The following is a 21,672-nucleotide window of genomic DNA, read 5'->3' as shown; positions in this document are numbered from 1 at the left end:
TCCTCAGATTGCGGAGATGGGATGTGTATCTCCTTCTCCTTATCTCTCTCGCTCCTCTCTCTCTCTCTCTCTCTCTGGTCACCATTTAAGATTATGTGTGTGTCTCTCTCAGCTCTCTATGACTGACTGTGTATCTCTGTCCCAGATCTCTGTGTGTGGTGGTGGACTGTCTGAACAGCCCAGATGGTTCTGTGAGTGCTGCAGCCCAGTGCTGGCTGGTCAGGGCTCTCTCCCTGCAGGACGTTGTCCGCATCCTGGAGCCTGTTCTGCTGCTGCTGCTCCACCCTTCCACCCAGCGCTGCACCATCCAGAGTGTCAAACAGAACCTCACCGCAGGTATGTGTGTGTTTTGGTGTGTGAAGTGGTGATTGTTGGAGTGTTTAGGGATGTTGCTCTCCTAGTGTGTGTGTGTGTTTTGATATGCTCAGAAATATCTTTCTCTCTGTAGGTATTCTGAAAGATTTAAAGAGCAGAAGTCGAAGCACTACCAATGGTTACACGAACGCCATGACAACCAGCACCCAAACAGATGAAGGTACACTGGGTCACATGATCCTGGTGGACCGGGAGGCCCTGTGGGGGGAGCTAGAGCATGACCCGGAGACAACCAAACCACCGGCCGACTCCACGGGGGTGTCTCGCAGCGATAGCGAAGCGACAGAGGAAGAAAACGAACCGGAGGAAGAGGAGGAGGAGGATGAGAGTGTACACACCGAGTCGAGCGGCGTCCAGGTCTCCACGGAGAACTCTAGCTCTGGCTCCGCCCCTTACGGTAGTAGTGTAGAAGAAGGAAGCATGGTCAACGGCCTGAGGAGGGTGGAATCGGAACACACGCAGGCGTCCGATTCGCTGTCGAGCGAGGAGGAGGAGGACTTGGAGCTTGAAGCCATGGCTCGGTCACGTCTCCTCAAACAGGAGCGTGAGAAGCGGGAAGCCATTGACTCTATGTTCCGCCATGTTCTGCTGTACTCTGTGGCCGGCGGCTGGCCCCGTCTGCTCCACGGCCTGGCCCTGCTGGACAGCCTGTTGAGGAGCAGTGCCCAGCAGCCTCTAGTGAATGCCCTCTCCTCCACCTCCCTGGACACCAGCTCAGCTGCACACCTCAATTTGGTCTCCAACCTGCTCCAGCGCCACCAGCAGGCCCAGGACGGAAGAGGCTTCTACGGACGCCTGCTCTTGCCCAACGCTTCGCCCTCCAGTCCCCTCTCCCTGCTCATCGAGCTGATGGTGTCCCTGTGCCTGAAGTTCCTGCGCTCCCACTACCCATCTTACCTCACTCTGGACCCCGGGGAGCTGCAGGGGAACAGGGAGGTCCAGGTGAAGAGCGTGGGGGTGCTGACTCGCCTGGTGACACAGCTGGGGATCGTGGCGCGGGGCCAGGGAGACACCTCCACCCAGGGGGAGGCTGGGGTCAGCCCAGAGCCCATCTGTAAGCTGCTGGCCAGGTGTAAGGTGCAGCAGTACGCCCTCCTCACCCTCTCAGCCTCCATGTACATCAGCCAGAGAGGAACGGAGAAGGGCTCTGCCATGGGGGGTGTAGATCTGTTAGATGAACAGGTGGGTCTGTCTGAGGAGAGCCTGGTGAATCTGGGAGGGGGAGGGGGACAAGAGCAGTACCCCTTACAGATGGAGCTGCTCAAGCTCCTACAGGCCCTCATCGTCCTGGAGTACCATGTGTGGCCAGGGGAGTCTGGTTTGACCCTGCACTCCGATGAGCCCCGTGACTCCCATGCCTCCTCAGCACTAGCACGGGAATGGCAGACAGCGGTTCTGTTCCAACAGTCCATCAAGGCAGCTCAGTACGTCCAAACCCAGCCCATCACAGCCCAGGGGATGTTTGTGTCGGCTGCAGCCCGGGCTCTGCAGCCGCAGTACGGCTATGCCATGCACCCCCACTGGGTGGCGCTGCTTTGCTCGTCTCTGCCCTACCTGGGGCGCTCGCTGGGCATCATTGTGGCTCCTCTCATCACTCAGATGTGCAGGAACCTGGACGAGCTGGTCAAACAGTACGATCACGACGGGGGGAAGGCTACACAGAGTCTGATTGGCAGGAAGGAGAACATCGCTCCTGATTATCCTCTCACCCTACTGGAGGGACTGACCACACTCACTCACCACTGTCTACTGGACAACAAGAAGGTGAGGCACACTCACACACATCCATGCAGTCTGCTGATTTGGCTACATGTAGGTGGATCACTGTGCCACACACTTAGACACACAGAGTTGAATGCAGAAAACTTTTAAATGTTTCTCTCCCACCTTCTCAGTCCCTGGTGGCTTGTGACCCTGCAGACGTCCGGAACGCCCGCAACGCTGTGATTGAGGAGCTGCCGCACATGCTCAGTAGCATGGCTCTGCTGTGGGGTGTGGTCAAGAGGGAGGAGTCCCAGAGTAGGGGCTCAGACTATTCCCAGACCGCCAGACACACCTCTACTTCTGTCTACTTCAGGAGCTCCAAGGTATGTATGTATGTGTGTGTTGGTGTGTGTGTGTGCATTCTTATGGACAGTAGTGCTGTGATATGTTTTGCATGTGCATTTGTGTGTCACTCTCTGATGGTACTACTCATTGTGTGTGTGGGTAGACCCTGAGACAGCGTGTGTTGGAGTTCCTGACTCCTCTGACGGGGCAGTACGGGGTGCAGCTAATGGCCTCAGTGGGAGCTGTGTGGAGCAGCCGGAGGAGCAGGAGGAGACACACCAAAAACAAAGTGAGTGCTTTAAAACATCATTATTAATTTTAGCAATAAGCGGGTGGGACATGTAGGCTACACACACACATACACTACACTACAAAAGTAAGTGGACACCTGCTCGTCAAACATCTTATTCCAAAATCATGGGCATTAATATGGAGTTGGTTCCCTCTTTGCCGCAATAACAGCCTCCCCTCTTCTAGTGGAAAGCCTTCCCAGATGTTGGAACATTGCTGCGGGGGCTTGCTTCAATTCAGCCACGAGCATTGGTGAGGTCGGTCACTGATGTTGGGCGATTAGGCCTGGCTCGCAGTCGGCGTTCCAATTCATCCCAAAGGTGGTCGATAGGGTTGATGTCAGGGCTCTGTGCAGGCCAGTCAAGTTCTTGCACATCGATCTCGACAAACCATTTCTGTATGGACTTCGCTTTGTGCACAGGGGCATTGTCATGCTGAAACAGGAAAGGGCCTTCCCCAAACTTTTGCCACAAAGTTGGAAGTATGTAATTGGATTTTGTATCGTTAAGATTTCCCTTCACTGGAACTAAGGGGTCTAGCCTGAACCAAGAAAAACAGCCCTAGACCATTACTCCTCCACTAAACTTTACAGTTGGCACTATGCATTCAGGAAGGGAGCGTTCTCCTGGATCCGCCATACCCACATTCGTCCGTTGGACTGCCACACGGTGAAGCGTGATTCATCACTGAGAGAATACTTTTCCCTTGCTCCAGAGTCCAATGGCGGCAAGCTTTACACCACTCCAGCTGACTCTTGGCATTGCATCATGATGATGATCTTAGGCTTGTGCGCGGCTGCTTGGCCACGGAAACCCATTTAATTAAGCTCCCACCGAACAGTTCCTGTGCTGACGTTGCTTCCAGTGGCAGTTTGGAACTTGGTAGTGAGTGTTGCAACTGAGGACAGACAATTTTTACCCGCTTCAGCACTCGGCGGTCCCGTTCTGTGAGCTTGTGTGGACTACGACTTCTCGGCAGAGCCGTTGTTGCTCAAAGACATTTCCACTTCACAATAACAATACTTACAGTTGACCAGGTCAGCTCTAGCAGGGCAGAAATTGAACGAACTGACTTGTTGGAAAGGTTGCATCCTATGACGGCGAATACATTGAAAGTCACTGAGCTTTTCAGTAAGGCCATTCTACTGACAATGTTTCTATTTGGAGATTGCATGGCTGTGTGCTCGATTTGAAATGTCAGAATCCACTAATTTGAAGGGTTGTCCACATATTTTTGTATATATAGTGTACCTTCATCACACACCCCTGTTTACATGACAACAAGAAGGTGACACACAAAGTAATCCCTCTCTCTCTCCCCCTCACTCTCTCTCCCACCCCCACCCCCCCTCTATCTCAATCTAGATCTTACCTGTGGCCAGTGAGTCTCGTCTGACCATCGTGGATCTGGTGAAGTCCTTGGGCACGCTCAGTACAGAAAATATCCTGCAGATGGTCAAAGAGGTGGTGAAAAAACCCCACCAGATCAAACGAGACCAGGTACACACACATACACCTAAACATTTGACTGTTTAACCCAGAGATAAATGACACGGTGGTAATCTGAAGGTCATAGTTGATGCAAGTCCCTTTTGTTTCCTTCCTCTGTGTGGCAGAAGTCCACCCTGGTAGACATCCCAATGCTACAGTTCAGCTATGCCTACATTCAGAGGTAACAAACTACAACAACAACACAGAGATTCACAGTGTCATGTAGTTAGTAATACACTTCAGTTCTTGCCTATATGTGATAGCATTTAAAAGTGTTTCACCTTCCTCCTCTCTCTGTGTGTGGTAGTATTCCGGCACAGGCACTCCAGGAGAACATGGCGCCCCTCCTCACTCTTCTCAGAGAGTCTGTGCAGCTCAACCTGGCCCCGCCCGGACACTTCCTGCTGCTGGGGTGAGTCAGCAACTTCCTTTCTGTCTGACACATGTACTGTCATTTGTTGTCCAATGCCCATAAACCATTATCAGCAGTGGTGGAAAAAGTACCCAACTGTCATACTTGAGTAAAAGTAAAGATACCTTCAAGTAAAAGTGAAAGTCACTCAGTAAAATATTACTTGAGTAAAAGTCTAAAAGTATTTGGTTAAATAAACTCAGCAAAAAAAGAAATTTTTCAGGACCCTGTCTTTCAAAGATAATTCATAAAAATCCAAGTAACTTCACAGATCTTCATTGTAAAGGGTTTAAACACTGTTTCCCATGCTTGTTCAATGAACCATAAACAATTAATGAACATGCACCTATGGAACGGTCGTTAAGACACTAACAGCTTACAGACGGTAGGCAATTAAGGTCACAGTTATGAAAACTTAGGACACTAAAAGAGGCCTTTCTACTGACTCTGAAAAACACCAAAAGAAAGATGCCCAGGGTCCCTGCTCATCTGCGTGAACGTGCCTTAGGCATGCTGCAAGGAGGCATGAGGACTGCAGATGTGGCGAGGGCAATAAATTGCAATGTCTGTACTGTGAGACGCCTAAGACAGGACTACAGGGAGAAAGGACGGACAGCTGATTGTCCTTGCAGTGGCAGACCACGTGTAACAACAACTGCACAGGATCGGTACATCGAAACATCACACCTGCGGGACAGGTACAGGATGGCAACAACAACTGCCCGAGTTACAACGGGAACGCACAATCCCTCCATCAGTGCTCAGACTGTCCGCAATAGGCTGAGAGTGGCTGGACTGAGGGCTTGTAGGCCTGTTGTAAGACATCACCGGCAACAACGTCGCCTATGGGCACAAACCCACCATTGCTGGACCAGACAGGACTGGCAAAAAGTGCTCTTCACTGACGAGCTGCGGTTTTGTCTCACATGGGGTGATGGTCGGATTCTCGTTTATCGTCGAAGGAATGAGTGTTACACCGAGGCCTGTACTCTGGAGCGGGATCGATTTGGAGGTGGAGGGTCCATCATGGTCTGGGGCGGTGTGTCACAGCATCATCGGACTGAGCTTGTTGTCATTGCAGGCAATCTCAACGCTGTGCATTACAGGGAAGACATCGTCCTCCCTCATGTGGTACCCTTCCTGTAGGTTCATCCTGACATGACCCTCCAGCATGACAATGCCACCAGCCGAACTGCTCGTTCTGTGCATGATTTCCTCCAGTGTTCTGCCATGGCCAGCGAAGAGCCCATATCTTAATCCCATTTAGCACATCTGAGACCTGTTGGATCGGAGGGTGAGGGCTAGGGCCATTCCCCCCAGAAGTGTCCGGGAACTTGCAGGTGCCTTGGTGGACGAGTGGGGTAAAATCTCACAGCATGAACTGGCAAATCTGGTGCAGTCCATGAGAAGGAGGTGCACTGCAGTACTTAATGCAGCTGGTGGCCACACCAGATACTGACTGTTACTTTTGATTTTGACCCCCCCTTTGTTCAGGGACACATTATTCCATTTCTGTTAGTCACATGTCTGTGGAACTTGTTCAGTTTATGTCTCAGTTGTTGAATCTTGTTATGTTCATACAAATACAAAGTTTGCTGAAAATAAACGCAGTTGACAGTGAGAGGACGTTTCTTTTTTTGCTGAGTTTATACTTAAGTATCAAATGGAAAAGTAATTGCTAAAATATACTTAAGTATCAAAAGTATAAATCATTTCAAATTCCTTATAATAAGCAAACCAGAAGGCACTATTTTATTGTTGTTATTTTTTTTACAGATAGCCAGGGGCACACTCAAACACTCAGACATAATTTACAAACTAAGTATGTGTGTTTAGTGAGTCTGCCAGATCAGAGGCAGTAGGGATGACCAGTGATATTATTTTCGTACATGCGTGAATTTCACAATTTTCCTGTCCTGCTAATAAGCATTAAAAATGTAACGAGTACTTTTGAGTGTCAGGGAATATGTATGGAGTAAAAAGTACATTATTTTCTTTAGGAATGTAGTGAAGTTAAAGTAAATAGTAAAGTACAGATACCCATACAAACTACTTAAGTAGTAATGAAAATTATTTTTACCGAAGTACTTTACACCACTGGTTATCAGTCATTAATCTCTGGTCATACCGATTTATTACTATAGATATTGTTCCTAGCATAACACTCTCTGTTTGAAACAATGTTTCTCCTATATGTTTTTACCAAACATAAGTAGAATGTCACACATCTCTCAGATGTGCTTTGGTTTGATACTGTATCATAATCAATAAGATATTATTGCACTCTGGTCTACCAATCCATAATTGTACTGTTATTTTAATTCTCTCCTACCACAGGATCCTCAATGACTTTGTAAACCGGCTCCCCAACCTGGACAATAAGAAGGACACTAGGGATATGCAGGTAAGACATGGGTCACAGTGTCACCATCCTTCAGCCTAATTTACACCTTTCTCTTCCGCACCATCCGCTAGGTCTGTCCTCACGGATTCAGAAACCCCACTTTGCAGAACTGTGCGAAAGGGAGCGGACATTTGATTGAAGTGAAAGGTGTAAATTAGGCTTTAGTGTGAGATTGAAAGGGTACAGTGTGAGATGCATGATGATGGTGGTAATGATGGTGATGCCATGTAGGAGGTGACCCAGAAGATCCTGGAGGCTGTGGGCGGGGTGGCGGGGTCGTCTCTGGAGCAGACCAGCTGGCTCAGCCGTAACCTGGAGGTCAAGAACCAGCCTCAGGTGTGTCCTGAGACAGAGGAGCCATCCGACGAGCTGGACCTGGACCTCTATGGTAACCATGGATACCACACACACACTCACCTGTAGACATCCCTGGTTTCTATCAGGTACAGACTCAAGCCTAGTTTACACCTTGGTCTGATAGGTCCGCTCTAAAGAAATGATGCCATATCAAAAGTCCACTCCTGTCTCTATATGTCCACACTTTTCCAGGTGCGGACTGGAGCGGATGTTCAATTGACATTCGATTGAAGCAGTAGGTTAGGCTTCAAACTGGCTCAGAGCTGCTCACATCCTAAACCCTCAGGACATGACTCTCCTCTGTAACCATGGCAACCAAACCCTGACCCCCTTATGCACGTTCCACATTAGCTGAGAAAGGGCCCACCTCAACCAACAGTCTCCTTTCCTCTCTTCTCATTTATTTTTAATTTAACCATTTAACCTTTATTCTCTACTCATCTCTCTTCAGGTCTACATTAGAGTGGACTGAGAGAGTCCACAGACCCATACTGTAACCATGGAAATACAGCACTTCCCCTCTTAGTCCCCCAGTGTAGTGATCGAGGGAGGAAGAAGGACACTTCTCTCAAAAGTGCATTGGGAGAAATGCTTCTCTCCTCTGCTGTTACCATGGCAACCAGACTAGTTCCTCCAGTGACGTAAGAGCACTGCAGCTTCACTGGCATTGGTACTTCATGGGTAGACTCAGGATGTGGTCTGAAGTATGAGATAGAGTTCCTTCCTGATACCCTGAGAAGGTTAAGCCTTGGGTCTGTCCTCAGTGCACGCACTAAAGAAGAAAGTCATAAATATTTATGAGTAACAACACTTCTGTCCCCATCTCCTTCTTTCCCTTTCTCCTCAATTGTCTTCTCTTCTCCAGACTCTGAGGCTCAGGCCAGCACCATGGTCTCTTCCTCAGCCCCTTCTGTGTACAGTGTGCAAGCCCTAGTGCTATTGGCAGAGGTAAGTGTGTTTGTGTGCAACTATGGTTTTCACGCCTATGTATGTGTTTCTGTATATGACAGACCCTCCTCCTCTGCAGGTTCTAGCCCCTCTCCTGGACATGGTGTATCGCAGTGATGAGAAGGAGAAAGCCGTCCCTCTCATCTCTCGCCTCATGTACTACGTCTTCCCCTACCTGAAGAACCACAGTGCTTACAACATGCCCAGTTTCGGTGCGGGTGCCCAGCTTCTGAGCAATCTGAGTGGGTACGCCTACACCAAGAGGGCCTGGAGGAAAGAGGCCTTCGAACTCTACATGGACCCCCTCTTCTTCACCATGGATGTCTCCTGCACCCCCCAGTAAGATTGGATTTGTGTGTGTGTGTGTGTGTGGGTGCGTGTGTACATTACATGTACATTACATGTAAATATTGACATTATTATCATCAGATAAAATGTAAAAAGAAATGGTCTGTTTGACCTCCTGACCTGTTTTCTATAGCTGGAGGTCTATCATCGACCACCTGCTGACCCATGAGAAGACCATGTTCAAAGACCTCATGAGTAAGTAGAGCCACCCAACCCTGTTTGTGTGTTCATGCATGTGTTTGTACGCACGTGCGTGTTAACTCTGTGTGTGTATTGCAGGCATGCAGAGCAGTTCTCTGAAGCTGTTTCCCAGTGCAGAGCAGAAGCCCATGTTACTGAAGCGTCAGGCCTTTGCCATGTTCAGTGGAGAGTTAGACCAGTACCACCTCTACCTGCCCCTCATCCAAGGTGGGTGTGCTTTTTGTGTATTTAGGCATTTCTTTGTGTGTGTGACTGAATGCTTTGCATGAACATTGCTCCTGTGTGTCTGAGTATGTAGACAATGAAATGCGATAGAGAATGTGAGTGTGTGTGTGTGTGTGTGTGAAATGTTATAAGGTCAATATGAGTCCTTAATTTACAGTATAATGTAATTAGGAATGGGCATTTGAAGTGATTTCGGTATTCTAATGATATCATTATATTTTTTCTGATTTCCGGACAGTCCAAATACATGTACAATTTTGTTAACTTTACAAAAATAAATCAATGCTCGTGCAACTCGATAGAGCCGGTTCGCTGTGCTCTGCTTGTGTCAGCAGAAGGGTGGGGGTGGGGCGAGAGAGGAGCAGGGGCCAGTGATCTGTATATAATGACGAGATGCTCATGCTTGTTGTCCCAAAGATGGGCGACAAGCTTAGATCCAAAATAAGCCCATAGAAACGCATTGGGCTTATTTTGGACAGATTTCAGCGGGTGTGTGGGTTTGTGTCCCAAACCAACTTGCACTAGTTAGACAAACTTGTTGCTGCCATATGTTATCTATCATACCAGCTGGTAGTGCTTGTCTTGACTACATCAAATCGTTGTAAAGAAGCTAGCTACATTAGCCAGCTACACTATATATACACTCAAAAGTATGTGGACACCGCTTCAAATGAATGGATTCGGCTAATTCTTTAATTTTTTATTTATTTATTTTTTTTACCCCCTTTTCTCCCCAATTTTCGTGGTATCCAATCACTAGTAATTACTATCTTGTCTCATCGCTACAACTCCTGTACGGGCTCGGGAGAGACGAAGGTCGAAAGCCATGCGTCCTCCGAAGCACAACCCAACCAAGCCGCACTGCTTCTTAACACAGCGCGCCTCCAACCCGGAAGCCAGCCGCACCAATGTGTCGGAGGAAACACCGTGCACCTGACCCCCTTGGTTAGAGCGCACTGCGCCCGGCCCGCCACAGGAGTCGCTGGAGCGCGATGAGACAAGGATATCCCTACCGGCCTAACTCGGACGACGCTAGGCCAATTGTGCGTCGCCCCACGGACCTCCCGGTCGCGGCCGGCTGCGACAGAGCCTGGGCGCGAACCCAGAGACTCAGGTGGCGCAGCTAGCGCTGCGATGCAGTGCCCTAGACCACTGCGCCACCCGGGAGGCCCCGGATTCGGCTATTTCAGCCACACCCGTTGCTGACAAGTGTATAAAATCAACACACAGCCATGCCATCTCCATAGACAAGCATTAGCAGTAGAATGGCCTTACTGAAGAGCTCAGTGACTTTCAACGTGGCACCGTCATAGGATGCAACCTTTCCAACAAATCAGTTTGTCAAATTTCTACCCTGCTAGAGCTGCCCCGGTCAACAATAAGTGCTGTTATTGTGAAGTGGAAACATCTAGGAGCAACCACGGCTCAGCCTCGAAGTTGTAGGCCACACAAGCTCACAAAACAGGACCGCTGAAGCGGGTCACTCGTAACAATTGTCTGTCCTCGGTTTTAACATTCACTACAGAGTTCCAAACTGCCTCTGGAAGCAACATTAGCACAATAACTGTTCATCGGGAGCTTCATTAAATGGGTTTCCATGGCCGAGCAGCCGCACACAAGCCTAAGATCACCATGCGCAATGCCAAGCATCGGCTGGAGTGGTGTAAAGCTTGCCGCCATTGGATTCTGGAGCAGTGGAAACGTGTTCTCTGGAGTGAATCAGATGGTGAATCACGCTTCACCATCTGGCAGTCCGACAGACAAATCTGTGTTTGGAGGATGCCAGGAGAACGCTACCTGCCCCAATGCATAGTGCCAAATGTAAAGTTTGGTGGAGCAGGAATAATGGTTCGGGCTAGGCCCCTCAGTTCCAGTGAAGAGAAAGCTTAACGCTACAGCATACAATGACATTCTATGCGATTCTGTGCTTCCAAATTTGTGGCAACAGTTTGGGGAAGGCCCTTTCCTGTTTCAGCTTGACAATGCCCTCATGCACAAAGCGCGGTCCATAGAGAAATGGTTTGTCAAGATCGGTGAGGAAGAACTTGACTGGCCTGCACAGAGCCCTGACCTCCACCCCATCGAACACCTTTGGGATGAATTGGAACTCCGACTGCAAGCCAGGCCTAATCGGCCAAAACATCAGTGCCAGTCCTCACTAATACTCTTGTGGCTGAATGGCAAAAAGTACCCGCAGCAATGTTCCAACAGCTAGTGGAAAGCCTTCCCAGAAGAGTGGATGCTGTTATAGCAGCGAAGGGAGGACCAACTCCATATTAATGCCCATGATTTTGGAATGAGATGTTCGACAAGCATGTAGTGTAAGTCATCTAGCTAGCTAAAGTAGCAAGGCTAATTGAGGCTATTTTTCTGCGCTTCCCATCCAATGTTTCCTTTTTATGGGACACACTCATAAAAACTGTAGAATGTAATAGTCTATCCTTGTAGGCTATGTAGCAATGTCACAGATACATATATTTCAGTGGCGGTTAGTGCCGTTTAAGATGTGTTTTTTTTAATGAGCATGGCCTTATTTCTATTACAGCATATTGGATGACTCATGTATATTCCATTCACCTAGTTCAATGTACTGTAACAGCCATAGGTTTTGGCTACAACACGATACTCATATTTTCCCTATACCCATCATGAGGTTGCTACAACCTAGCCTATGAGTGATAGTTTACAATGTAGGTGCACACAGGTCGAGAGAAACATTTTAGGCAGACAGTGACACATGGACAGACAGTGACACATTCAATACCGCCTTGCACACTCTTGCCTGCATCGAGCTTATCTAGGTGTAATCATTAGTCCAACAGTTGCAAGCTAGAGTTTCTATTGGACAAATTAGGGTATGTTTATCCCCGTTCCGAAAGAAACGTTTTTCAACAAAATCGGCAGGAATGAATACACCCCTGATCACGCGTAAACACAGTTTACTTTCATAGCAGCCATGTTGTATTCCTTCTCGCATCCAGCGCTCGCCTCCTCTCACCTTTTCCCATCGCTCGTGTACTTCAATGGACAACACTGTATGTGACCAGGCGAAAAAACCTTTCCAAGCCAAACCATATCATAACTGCTACACAGTCTACATCATTGTCACCATATTAGCTAAAGTAACGTCATAGTCAACATACTATAGCTAATAGAACTAACATGTTTGCTAGCACAGACTGGAATATGTTCCGGAATTCTTCCGATGGCATTGAGGAGTACACCACATCAGTCACTGGCTTTATCAATAAGTGCATCAAGGCTGTCGTCCCCACAGTGACTGTACATACATACCCCAACCAGAAGCCATGGAAAGCTGCCGCTTTCAAGGAGCGGGACTCTAACCCGGAAGCTTATAAGAAATCCTGCTATGCCCTCCGGATAGCAGGAATACCAGGACGTGTACTGCGAGCATGCGCTGACCAACTGGCAAGTGTCTTCACTGACATTTTCAACCCCTCCCTGTTTGAGTCTAATACCAACATGTTTCAAGCAGACCACCATAGTCCCTGTGCCCAAGAACACTAAAATAACCTGCCTAAATGACTACCGACCTGTAGAACTCACGTCTGTAGCCATGAAATGCTTTGAATGGCTGGTCATGGCTCACATCAACATCATTATCCCAGAAACCCTAGACACACTCCAATTTGCATACCGCACCAACAGATCCACAGATGATGCCATCTCTATTGCACTCCACACTGCCCTTTCACACCTGGACAAAAGGAACACCTACAGTTGAAGTCGGAAGTTTACATTAACACAATTAACACAACATTTAAACTCAGTTTTTCACAATTCTTGACATTTAATCCTAGTAAAAAATCCCCTGTCTTAGGTCAGTTAGGATCACCACTTTATTTTAAGAATGTGAAATGTCAGAATATTAGTAGAGAGAATGATTTATTTCAGCTTTTATTTCTTTCATCACATTCCCAGTGAGTCAGAAGTTTACATACACTCAATTAGTATTTGGTAGCATTGCCTTTTAAATTGTTTAACTTGGGTCAAACGTTTCAGGTAGCCTTCCACAAGCTTCCCACAATAAGTTGGGTGAATTTTGGCCCATTCCTCCTGACAGCGCGGGTGTAACTGAGTCAGGTTTGTGGGCCTTCTTGCTCACACATGCTTTTTCAGTTCTGCCCACACATTTTCTATGGGATTGAGGTCAAGGCTTTGTGATGGCCACTCCAATACCTTGACTTTGTTGTCCTTAAGCCATTTTGCCACAACTTTGGAAGTATGCTTGGGGTCATTGTCCATTTGGAAGACCCATTTGTGACCAAGCTTTAACTTCCTGACTGATGTCTTAAGATGTTGCTTCAATATATCCACATAATTTTACTTTCTCAAGATACCATCTATTTTGTTTAGTGCACCAGACCCTCCTGCAGCAAAGCACCCCCACAACATGATACTGCCACCCCCGTGCTTCACGGTTGGTATGGTGTTCTTCGGCTTGCAAGCATCCCCCTTTTTCCTCCAAACATAAGGATGGTCATTATGGCCAAACAGTTCTATTTTTGTCATTAGACCAGAGGATATTTCTCAAAAAGTACGATCTTTGTCCCCATGTGCAGTTACAAACCATAGTCTCGCTTTTTTATGGTGGTTTTGGAGCAGTGGCTTCTTCCTTGCTGAGCGGCCTTTCAGGTTATGTCGATATAGGACTCTTTTTACTGTGGATATAGATACTTTTGTACTTGTTTCCTCCAGCATCTTCACAAGGTCCTTTGCTGTTGTTCTGGGATTGATTTGCCCTTTTCGCACCAAAGTACGTTCATGTCTAGTAGACAGAACGCGTCTCCTTCCTGAGCGGTATAACGGCTGCGTGGTCCCATGGTGTTTATACTTGCGTACTATTGTTTGTACAGATGAACGTGGTACCTTCAAGCGTTTGGAAATTGCTCTCAAGGATGAACCATACTTGTGGAGGTCTACAAATTTTTTTCTGAGGTCTTGGCTAATTTCCTTTGATTTTCCCATGATGTCAAGCAAAGAGGTACTGAGTTTGAAGATGGGCCTTGAAATACATCCACAGGTACACCTCCAATTGACTCAAATGATGTAAATTAGCCTATCAGAAGCTTCTAAAGCCATGACTTCATGTTCTGTAATTTTCTAAGCTGTTTTAAGGAACAGTCAACTTAGTGTATGTAAACTTCTGACCCACTGGAATTGTGATGCAGTGAATTATAAGTGAAATAATCTGTCTGTAAACAATTGTTGGAAAAATTACTTGTGTCATGCACAAAGTTGATGTCCTAACCGACTTGCCAAAACTATAGTTTGTTACCAAGAAATGTGTGGAGTGGTTGAAAAATGAATTTTAATGACTCCAACCTAAGTGTATGTAAACTTCCGACTTCAACTGTATGTGAGAATGCTATTAATTGACTACAGCTCAAAATTCAACACCATAGTGCCCTCAAAGCTCATCACTATGCTAAGTACTCTGGGACTAAGCACCTCCCTCTGCAACTGGATCCTGGACTTCCTGACGGGCCGCCCCCAGGTGGTAAGGGTAGGTAACAACACATCCGCCACTCTGATCCTCAACACAGGGGCCCCTCAGGGGTGCGTGCTCAGCCCCCTCCTGTACTCCCTGTTCACTCTTGACTGCATGGCCAGGCACGACTCCAACACCATTAAGTTTGCTGATGACACAACAGTGGTAGGCCTGATCACCAACAACGATGAGACAGCCTATAGGGAGGAGGTCAGAGACCTGACCGTGTGGTGCAAGGACAACAACCTCTACCTCAGCGTGATCAAGACAAAGGAGATGATTGTGGACTACAGGAAAAGGAGGACCGAGCACGCCCCCGTTCTCATAGACGGGCTGTAGTGGAGCAGGTTGAGAGCTTCAAGTTCCTTGGCGTCCACATCACCAACAAACTAACATGGACCAAGCACATAAAGACAGTCACCCTCAGGAGACTGAAAAGATTTGACATGGGTCCTCAGATCCTCAAAAGGTTTTAAAGCTGCACCATCAAGAGCATCCTGACGGGTTGCATCACTTCCTGGTATGGCAATTGCTCGGCATCCAACCGCAAGGCACTACAGAGGGTAGTGCGTACGGCCCAGTACATCACCGGGGCCAAGCTTCCTGCCATCCAGAACTTCTATACCAGGCGGTGTCAGAGGAAGGCCCTAAAATTTCAAAGACTCCAGCCACGCTAGTCATAGACTGTTCTCTCTGCAACCGCACAGCAAGCGATACCGGAGCGCCAAGTCTAGGTCCAAGAGGCTCCTAAATAGCTTCTACCCCAAGCCATAAGACTCCTGAACAGGTAAGCAAATGCCTACCCAGACTATTTGCATTGCCCCCCGCTCTGGAACGCTGCTGCTACTCTGTTATTACCTACATGTACATATTACCTCAATTACCTCGACACCGGTGCACCTGTACATTGACATTGACTCTGTACCGGTACCCCTTTTATATAGCCCCACTCTTGTTATTTACTGCTGCTCTTTAATTATTTGTTATTCTTATCTCTTACTTTTTTTTAAATTAAGGTATTTTCTTAACTGCATTGTTGGTTAAGGGCTTGTAAGTAAGCATTTCACTGTAAGGTCTACACCTATTGTATTCGGCTCATGTGACAAATAAAATGTTATTTGATTTAGTAAACCCGATACAATCATGCAGTAACGTTAGTGTACAGTCAGTAAGCAGTTTAGCACTGACACCGGCGGGCCCCGTGGCAATTAATTTGTCAAACCTAAAGCTTACCTTGACTTGGAAGATTTCCAGTGTTGTGTTGCATAGCCAGCTAGCTAACATAGCATCCCTCTGTTTGAGCAGGGTGTTTGAGTAGGCTAAACTAGCTAGCTGCATTTGCTAGCTAAATAAGTGAAACTGAAAATGTTTTTTTTTTTTTTATGAAATCTCTCTCGATCTCTCTATGGCTTCTCCTTCATTTTGGAACACTGTTCAACTATATTCTTTCTCTCTGAGTCAACTACTCACCATATTTTATGCTCTGCAGTGCTAGCTCTGTACCTTATGCTTTCAGTACTAGATTAATTCTCTGATTCTTTGATTGGGTGGACAACATGTCAGTTCATGCTGCAAGAGCTCTGATAGGTTGGAGGACGTTCTCTGGAAGTTGTCATAATTACTGTGTAAGTCTATGGAAGGGGGTGAGAACCATGAGCCTCCTAGGTTTTGTATTGAAGTCAATGTACCCAGAGGAGAACGGAAGCTAGCTGTACTCCGGTTACACCATGGTGCTATCCTACAGAGTGATGTTGAGGCTACTGTAGACCTTCATTGTAAAATAGTGTATTTTAATCAATTATTTGGTGGCGTGAATAGTTTTAACTTTTTAAATGTTCAACAATTTATTTTGTAATGTTTTATGGTTCTCCCCTTCCTCCTCTGAGTAGCTTCCACTGATTTTATTTAAATTTCAGACAAGGCCTTTAAAATAAAAGCCTATTTAAAAAATGAATACTCTCTTAAGTAATCGAATACCTATGTACGTTCAGATATTTGAATATTCAAATAACCGTACCCATCCCTAAATGTAATGATGATCTCTCCTCCCATCCTCACTCAGAGCGGCTGACAGAGGCTCTGCGTATGGGTCAGACGCCCTCCGTCTCTGCTCAGATGTTTCTGACTTTCCGTGTTCTTGTGCTGCGGATCTCCCCCCAGCACCTCACCTCCCTCTGGCCAATCATGGTCACAGAACTGGTGAGGAACAACCCCGCCCTGATGACATCACTTCCTGTCACTGTTGATTTCCTGACATGCATTGTTTTCAGCAGAGTTGTGGCATGTAAAAAATAAAGTGTTTGTTAGTGTTTGTCCAGTCCTGTCTTCTAATGGCGTGTCTCTTCTCTCCGTTTGTCAGATCCGAATATTTGTTCGACTGGAAAAAGCCTTGTTGGACGAAAAAGAGGTGTCAAAGTGAGTCAGTCTACCCATCCATTATTTTATCTACATATATAATGTCAATGTATCAGGCAGTATCTCATGTGAATATCTTGACTATGTTTCATTCAGACTTATTGTGTTGTCTCTTGCTTTTTCTCTGTTCTCCTTCTACTCTGTCTTTCTCTGTCAGGTTGACTAAAGTTGTACGTGGAGCCATGGGGAACGGGCCATTGGCTTTCCCCCAGCCAGAGTTGGACATGTACCTGTCTGCATGCAAGTTCCTGGACACCGCCCTGGCCTTCCCCCCAGAGAAGATGCCCCTCTTTCAGATGTAAGAGCCTCATCGGCTTAGTATCTGCTTCGCATCTATGTAGGGTGTGCTTAGAATGATTACAATTGCATTCCATTCTCTCTGCTCTTGTGTGTGTGTCTGGTGTGTCTGGTGTGTGCATGTGTGTCTAGGTATCGCTGGGCCTTTGTTCCAGAAGTGGATATGAGCTGCTACAGTGGCCCAGAGAATAGTCTCCTGGAGGGAGAGCAGGAGTGCAAACCCCATATTGTCAAAGTACTAGAGGCACTACACCAACGCTACGGAGTAAGGGAACACCCTACCTTGCACTATGCACACTCACACACACACAGTCTTATACGACTAACCTTGTGGGGACACATAATTCAGTACCATTCAAAATCCTATTTTCCCTAACCTTAACCAGTGCTCTTACCTTAACCCCAACCTCCTAGCTCCTAACCCTAAACCTAATTCTAACCTTAACCCCCTAGAAATAGCATTTGACCTTGTGGGGACCAACAAAATGTTTGTTTGTTAATTTACTATTCTTGTGGGGACTTCTGATCCCCACAAGTATAGTTAAACATGTCCACAGACACTCTCACACAAAACTCACACACACATGCATATCGACAACGCAAACACATATACACACAGATACCAACACAACACAAACGCACATACACACGCGCACACACACACACACACACACTTTTACACTCATCATATGCTGCTGCTACTCTATTCTTTATTTGACTCTTCTTTATTTGACACCAGTCAACTCTTAATTGCTGTTATTGTGAAGTGGAAATGTCTAGGAGCAACAACAGCTCAGCCGCAAAGTGGTAGGCCACACAAGCTCACAGAATGGGACTGCCGGGTGCTAAAGCGCGTAAAAATAGTTTTTCCCTCAGTTGCAGCACTCACTACCGACTTCCAAACTGTGTCTGGAAGCAACGAGCAGGTGTCAACATACTTTTGGTCATGTAGTGTACCTCTCACCTCTGCACATTGATCTGGTTCTGGTACTCACTGGATATACCTCCATTCTTGTGTATTTTATTCCTCATGTGTTACTATTTTATTATTTATTATTATTTCTTAACTATGCATCGTTGGGAAGGGTTTGTAAGCAAGCATTTCATGGATAAGTCTACACCCATTGTATTCGGCGCATGTGACAAATAAATTTTGATTTGAACACACACACCGTTATCGAGCAAAATAACACGTCCTTATATACACCATGATAACGAGCTGACTCAATCATGCGAGTATTGTATAACATGTATTTTCATTCCAGATGCTGAACGGGCTGAGCGAGGAGTCATCTACGGAGCGTCTGGAGTTCCCCCTCCTCACCCGTCGCTTTCTCACCTCCATCATCCAGCTTGCTCCCTTCCTCCATACACTCTGCTGTTCCTTCCAGGGCACTTCACCCAGCAGCCCTCCAGATTACCCTGTGACAGACTACCCTGCAGCCAGTGCCGACCAAGTCCTGAAGAGACTGGAGCACATCACTGAGGAAGAGTTCCTAGACTCCATGGAGAGTTAGAACTCCACCAAGGATCTAGATCTTAGAACGTAGAGGAAATGAGAACTGGAACCATAGAAATGGAATGTGTAGAATGGGCACAACCACTGAAAGCAATGTTGTATTGTAGGCATATACCAGCTAAATTGTCATCTTTTGGGATGTTCTTTTGAATTTTGAATTGTTTACGTTACCTGGTTGAGATTTAACACATCTATATAGGATATTCTACATTTGAGATACTCGAAAATAATCTAGAATTAACTGACACAAACTGGAATGGCAGTTGGGGCGGCAGGTAGCCTAGTGGTTAGAGCGTTGGACTAGTAACCGAAAGGTTGCAAGATCGAATCACCGAGCTGACAAGGTAAAAATCTGTCGCTCTGCCCCTGAACAAGGCAGTTAAACCACTGTTCCTAGGCCGTCATTGAAAATAAGAATTTGTTCTTAACTGACTTGCCTAGTTAAATAAAGGTGAAATACATTTTAAAAATTAGGCTCTCTCTGAGTACAAGTCTGAATGTGCTGACTTAAAATAAGAGTAGTACTGATACTAACTAGCTTTTAGAGGTGACACTGGTCATAAAAGAAGCACCACTGTAACCACTGTAACAAAGAGAGAGACCGCAGTACTGACTACTAATTGCTCTACAAAGCTCTCCATAAACCTGCTCCCTCCTATTAGCATATGTTGTAATATATTCCAATGAGACAGGAGTAGATGAGTATACCTGCTGGTCAGTGACTATGGGACCTCTAAGGCTTTTAATAGAGGATGGTTGATTTTTTTTATGTTTAAAAAGCTCTGCTTGTCATCAATCATGTCACAGTTTTATTTGTGGGTAAATTCTTTAATTGGATTTGTGTGCATAGTAATACCTCTAGATATCTAATATAAGTTAAATAACGTGTGGTATTTGTTCATTGGGAGTCTGTCTATTTTTAGGTGTTTTGTGGAATGTTTGGACATATGGTGCTTTCAAAGCAACTCAGAATCTCTGAAATTTGACTTGGAAACTAGTTGTAGAATGATGAGGCCCAAGTTTCTAGAATCAACCAATAGGAAGCTCTATGCAAACAAATGTAAATTAACTCAGAGGTTCAGTTTACCACTTGTCATGAATACACCATTACCACTCAACACAATTTTATTATTCAATTGTGAATGCTTAACTAAACTATGTAAATGTTTGACCTCCTGAAAATGATTACTTGTTAATATCCGAATTAATATATCATGGTCTGCAAATAAAAACATTTAAAAATGGCCACCAGACTATTTACATTGATACCACCCCTTTGATTTTACACCACTGCTACTCACTGTTTATTATCTATGTATAGTCACTTTACCCCTACTTACAAGTACAAACTACCTCAACTAACCTGTATCCCCTAACACGGATAACTCTGGGCCAATTGTGCGCCGACCTATGGGATTCCCAATCACAGCCGGTTGATACAGCCCAGGATCGAACCCCGGTCTGTAGTGATGCCTCTAGCACTACGATGCAATGCCTTAGACTGCTGCGCCACTCAGGATCCCAATAGCATAATGTATGCAGGTTTTATAACTGTTTATCAAAGCCAATTCTTCCTTTGGCCGCCTTTCCTTTCAGTTCTCTGCTGCCAATGACTGGAACGAACTGCAAAAATCACTGAAGCTGGAGACTCATATCTCCCTCACTAGCTTTAAGCACCAGCTGCCAGAGCAGCTCACAGATCACTGGACTTGTACATAGCCCATCTGTAAATAGCCCATCCAACTACTTCATCCCCATACTGTATTTATTTATGTTACGGATACAGGTATTCTGTATGTATCCTGTGTGTATTTCTTTTCTCTCCTTCTCCCCTACTCACAGGTGACAATCATCATTCCCCAATCAGTCATCAATCAGTCGCTAATCAGAAGACACCTGCTCCTTTTCTCCTACCCAATCACAGTCCCTTTCCCTTGGGTTAAAAACCCTGTCAGTTGTTTTCTCTAGAGCTCGATCTCTTTGTGTAGCAATCTCTCTGTAAATGCCATATGTTTGTAGATCTCTTGTGTGGTTTAGGATACATGTCACTTTGTCCCCACCTGTGAGTATTGTTTTTGGTTATGGTGTTTGATGGTGGGAATAGGGGGTAACCAGACAGGTCACCCATGGGCATACACTACCCGTAGGTAAACTTTGTTAAATACACTAGTTAGAACTGGGTGGACCACCCACTGTATTTTTGGTTAGTTAGTTGTTTAAATATGCTAATCTAGCTTAGGGGTGTTTTTGGATGCTTATTCTTTCTTTCCTTGGGTCCAGCTCAGCCCCTTTTATAAAATAGTAATCTAGGGAGGCAGGTGTTTGTTCTGGGACAATACCAGCATCTCTCTTTTAAATTAAAATCAATTGGTTCATGAATAAACAGAAATTAAGTTATTCTTTAACACTCCAAAGAGTTCAGTTTGATTCACCCTGTTACACCCACCAAATGGAGAAAACGTACCTCAAAGTCTGTTCCAGAACATCTTGGGGAAACATGTAGTTCAGTACAAACTGTTCTGCAACATAGCAGTTGTTCCATCGAACTGAAAGCACCCCTGACTTGTCCCACAAGCTGACCTCTACTAAAGAAATGACCTAGATAATAGCATTTTAGTCAGTTAAATACAACAAAACATTATTTATAAAAAGCAATGTTTTTTTAACACTTTTTTTGTTTACATTCATGATAACCATAAACTAAAAGTACAGTTGATGGAGCTTGTGTGAATTGGCATTTTTCAACGTGTTCAAAGAAAGTGAATACATTTAACTGGTAATTACCACCTTCCCACTTGGCTATAAATGCAGCATTATTATTCAAAACAC

General features: G+C 45.9%; 1 protein-coding gene across 2 annotated transcripts in view; it reads left to right on the top strand.

Annotated features, from left to right (window-relative positions):
* LOC139538733 (protein DOP1B-like) overlaps positions 1–20,089 on the top strand; it is a 53,966-nt gene extending 33,877 nt beyond the window's left edge. For both annotated transcript variants that reach the window (XM_071341123.1, XM_071341124.1), the window contains exons 19-36: positions 146–336; positions 449–2,139; positions 2,271–2,462; positions 2,588–2,713; positions 4,080–4,214; positions 4,331–4,386; positions 4,513–4,617; positions 6,955–7,021; positions 7,253–7,409; positions 8,244–8,326; positions 8,406–8,665; positions 8,808–8,869; positions 8,954–9,082; positions 16,675–16,811; positions 16,972–17,027; positions 17,185–17,325; positions 17,457–17,589; positions 18,590–20,089. In XM_071341123.1, coding sequence (XP_071197224.1) covers positions 146–336; positions 449–2,139; positions 2,271–2,462; positions 2,588–2,713; positions 4,080–4,214; positions 4,331–4,386; positions 4,513–4,617; positions 6,955–7,021; positions 7,253–7,409; positions 8,244–8,326; positions 8,406–8,665; positions 8,808–8,869; positions 8,954–9,082; positions 16,675–16,811; positions 16,972–17,027; positions 17,185–17,325; positions 17,457–17,589; positions 18,590–18,841 — 3,973 coding nt within the window. In that variant the 3' untranslated portion in view covers positions 18,842–20,089. The remainder of the gene's footprint in view (positions 1–145; positions 337–448; positions 2,140–2,270; positions 2,463–2,587; positions 2,714–4,079; positions 4,215–4,330; positions 4,387–4,512; positions 4,618–6,954; positions 7,022–7,252; positions 7,410–8,243; positions 8,327–8,405; positions 8,666–8,807; positions 8,870–8,953; positions 9,083–16,674; positions 16,812–16,971; positions 17,028–17,184; positions 17,326–17,456; positions 17,590–18,589) is intronic.
* Positions 20,090–21,672: the final 1,583 nt, after the last annotated feature.

The sequence above is a fragment of the Salvelinus alpinus genome, chromosome 14, assembly GCF_045679555.1.
Source record: "Salvelinus alpinus chromosome 14, SLU_Salpinus.1, whole genome shotgun sequence".
In the NCBI taxonomy this organism is placed as follows: Eukaryota; Metazoa; Chordata; class Actinopteri; order Salmoniformes; family Salmonidae; genus Salvelinus; species Salvelinus alpinus.
Note: the sequence above shows the minus strand (reverse complement) of the source record. Positions and strands in the feature narration are given on the sequence as shown.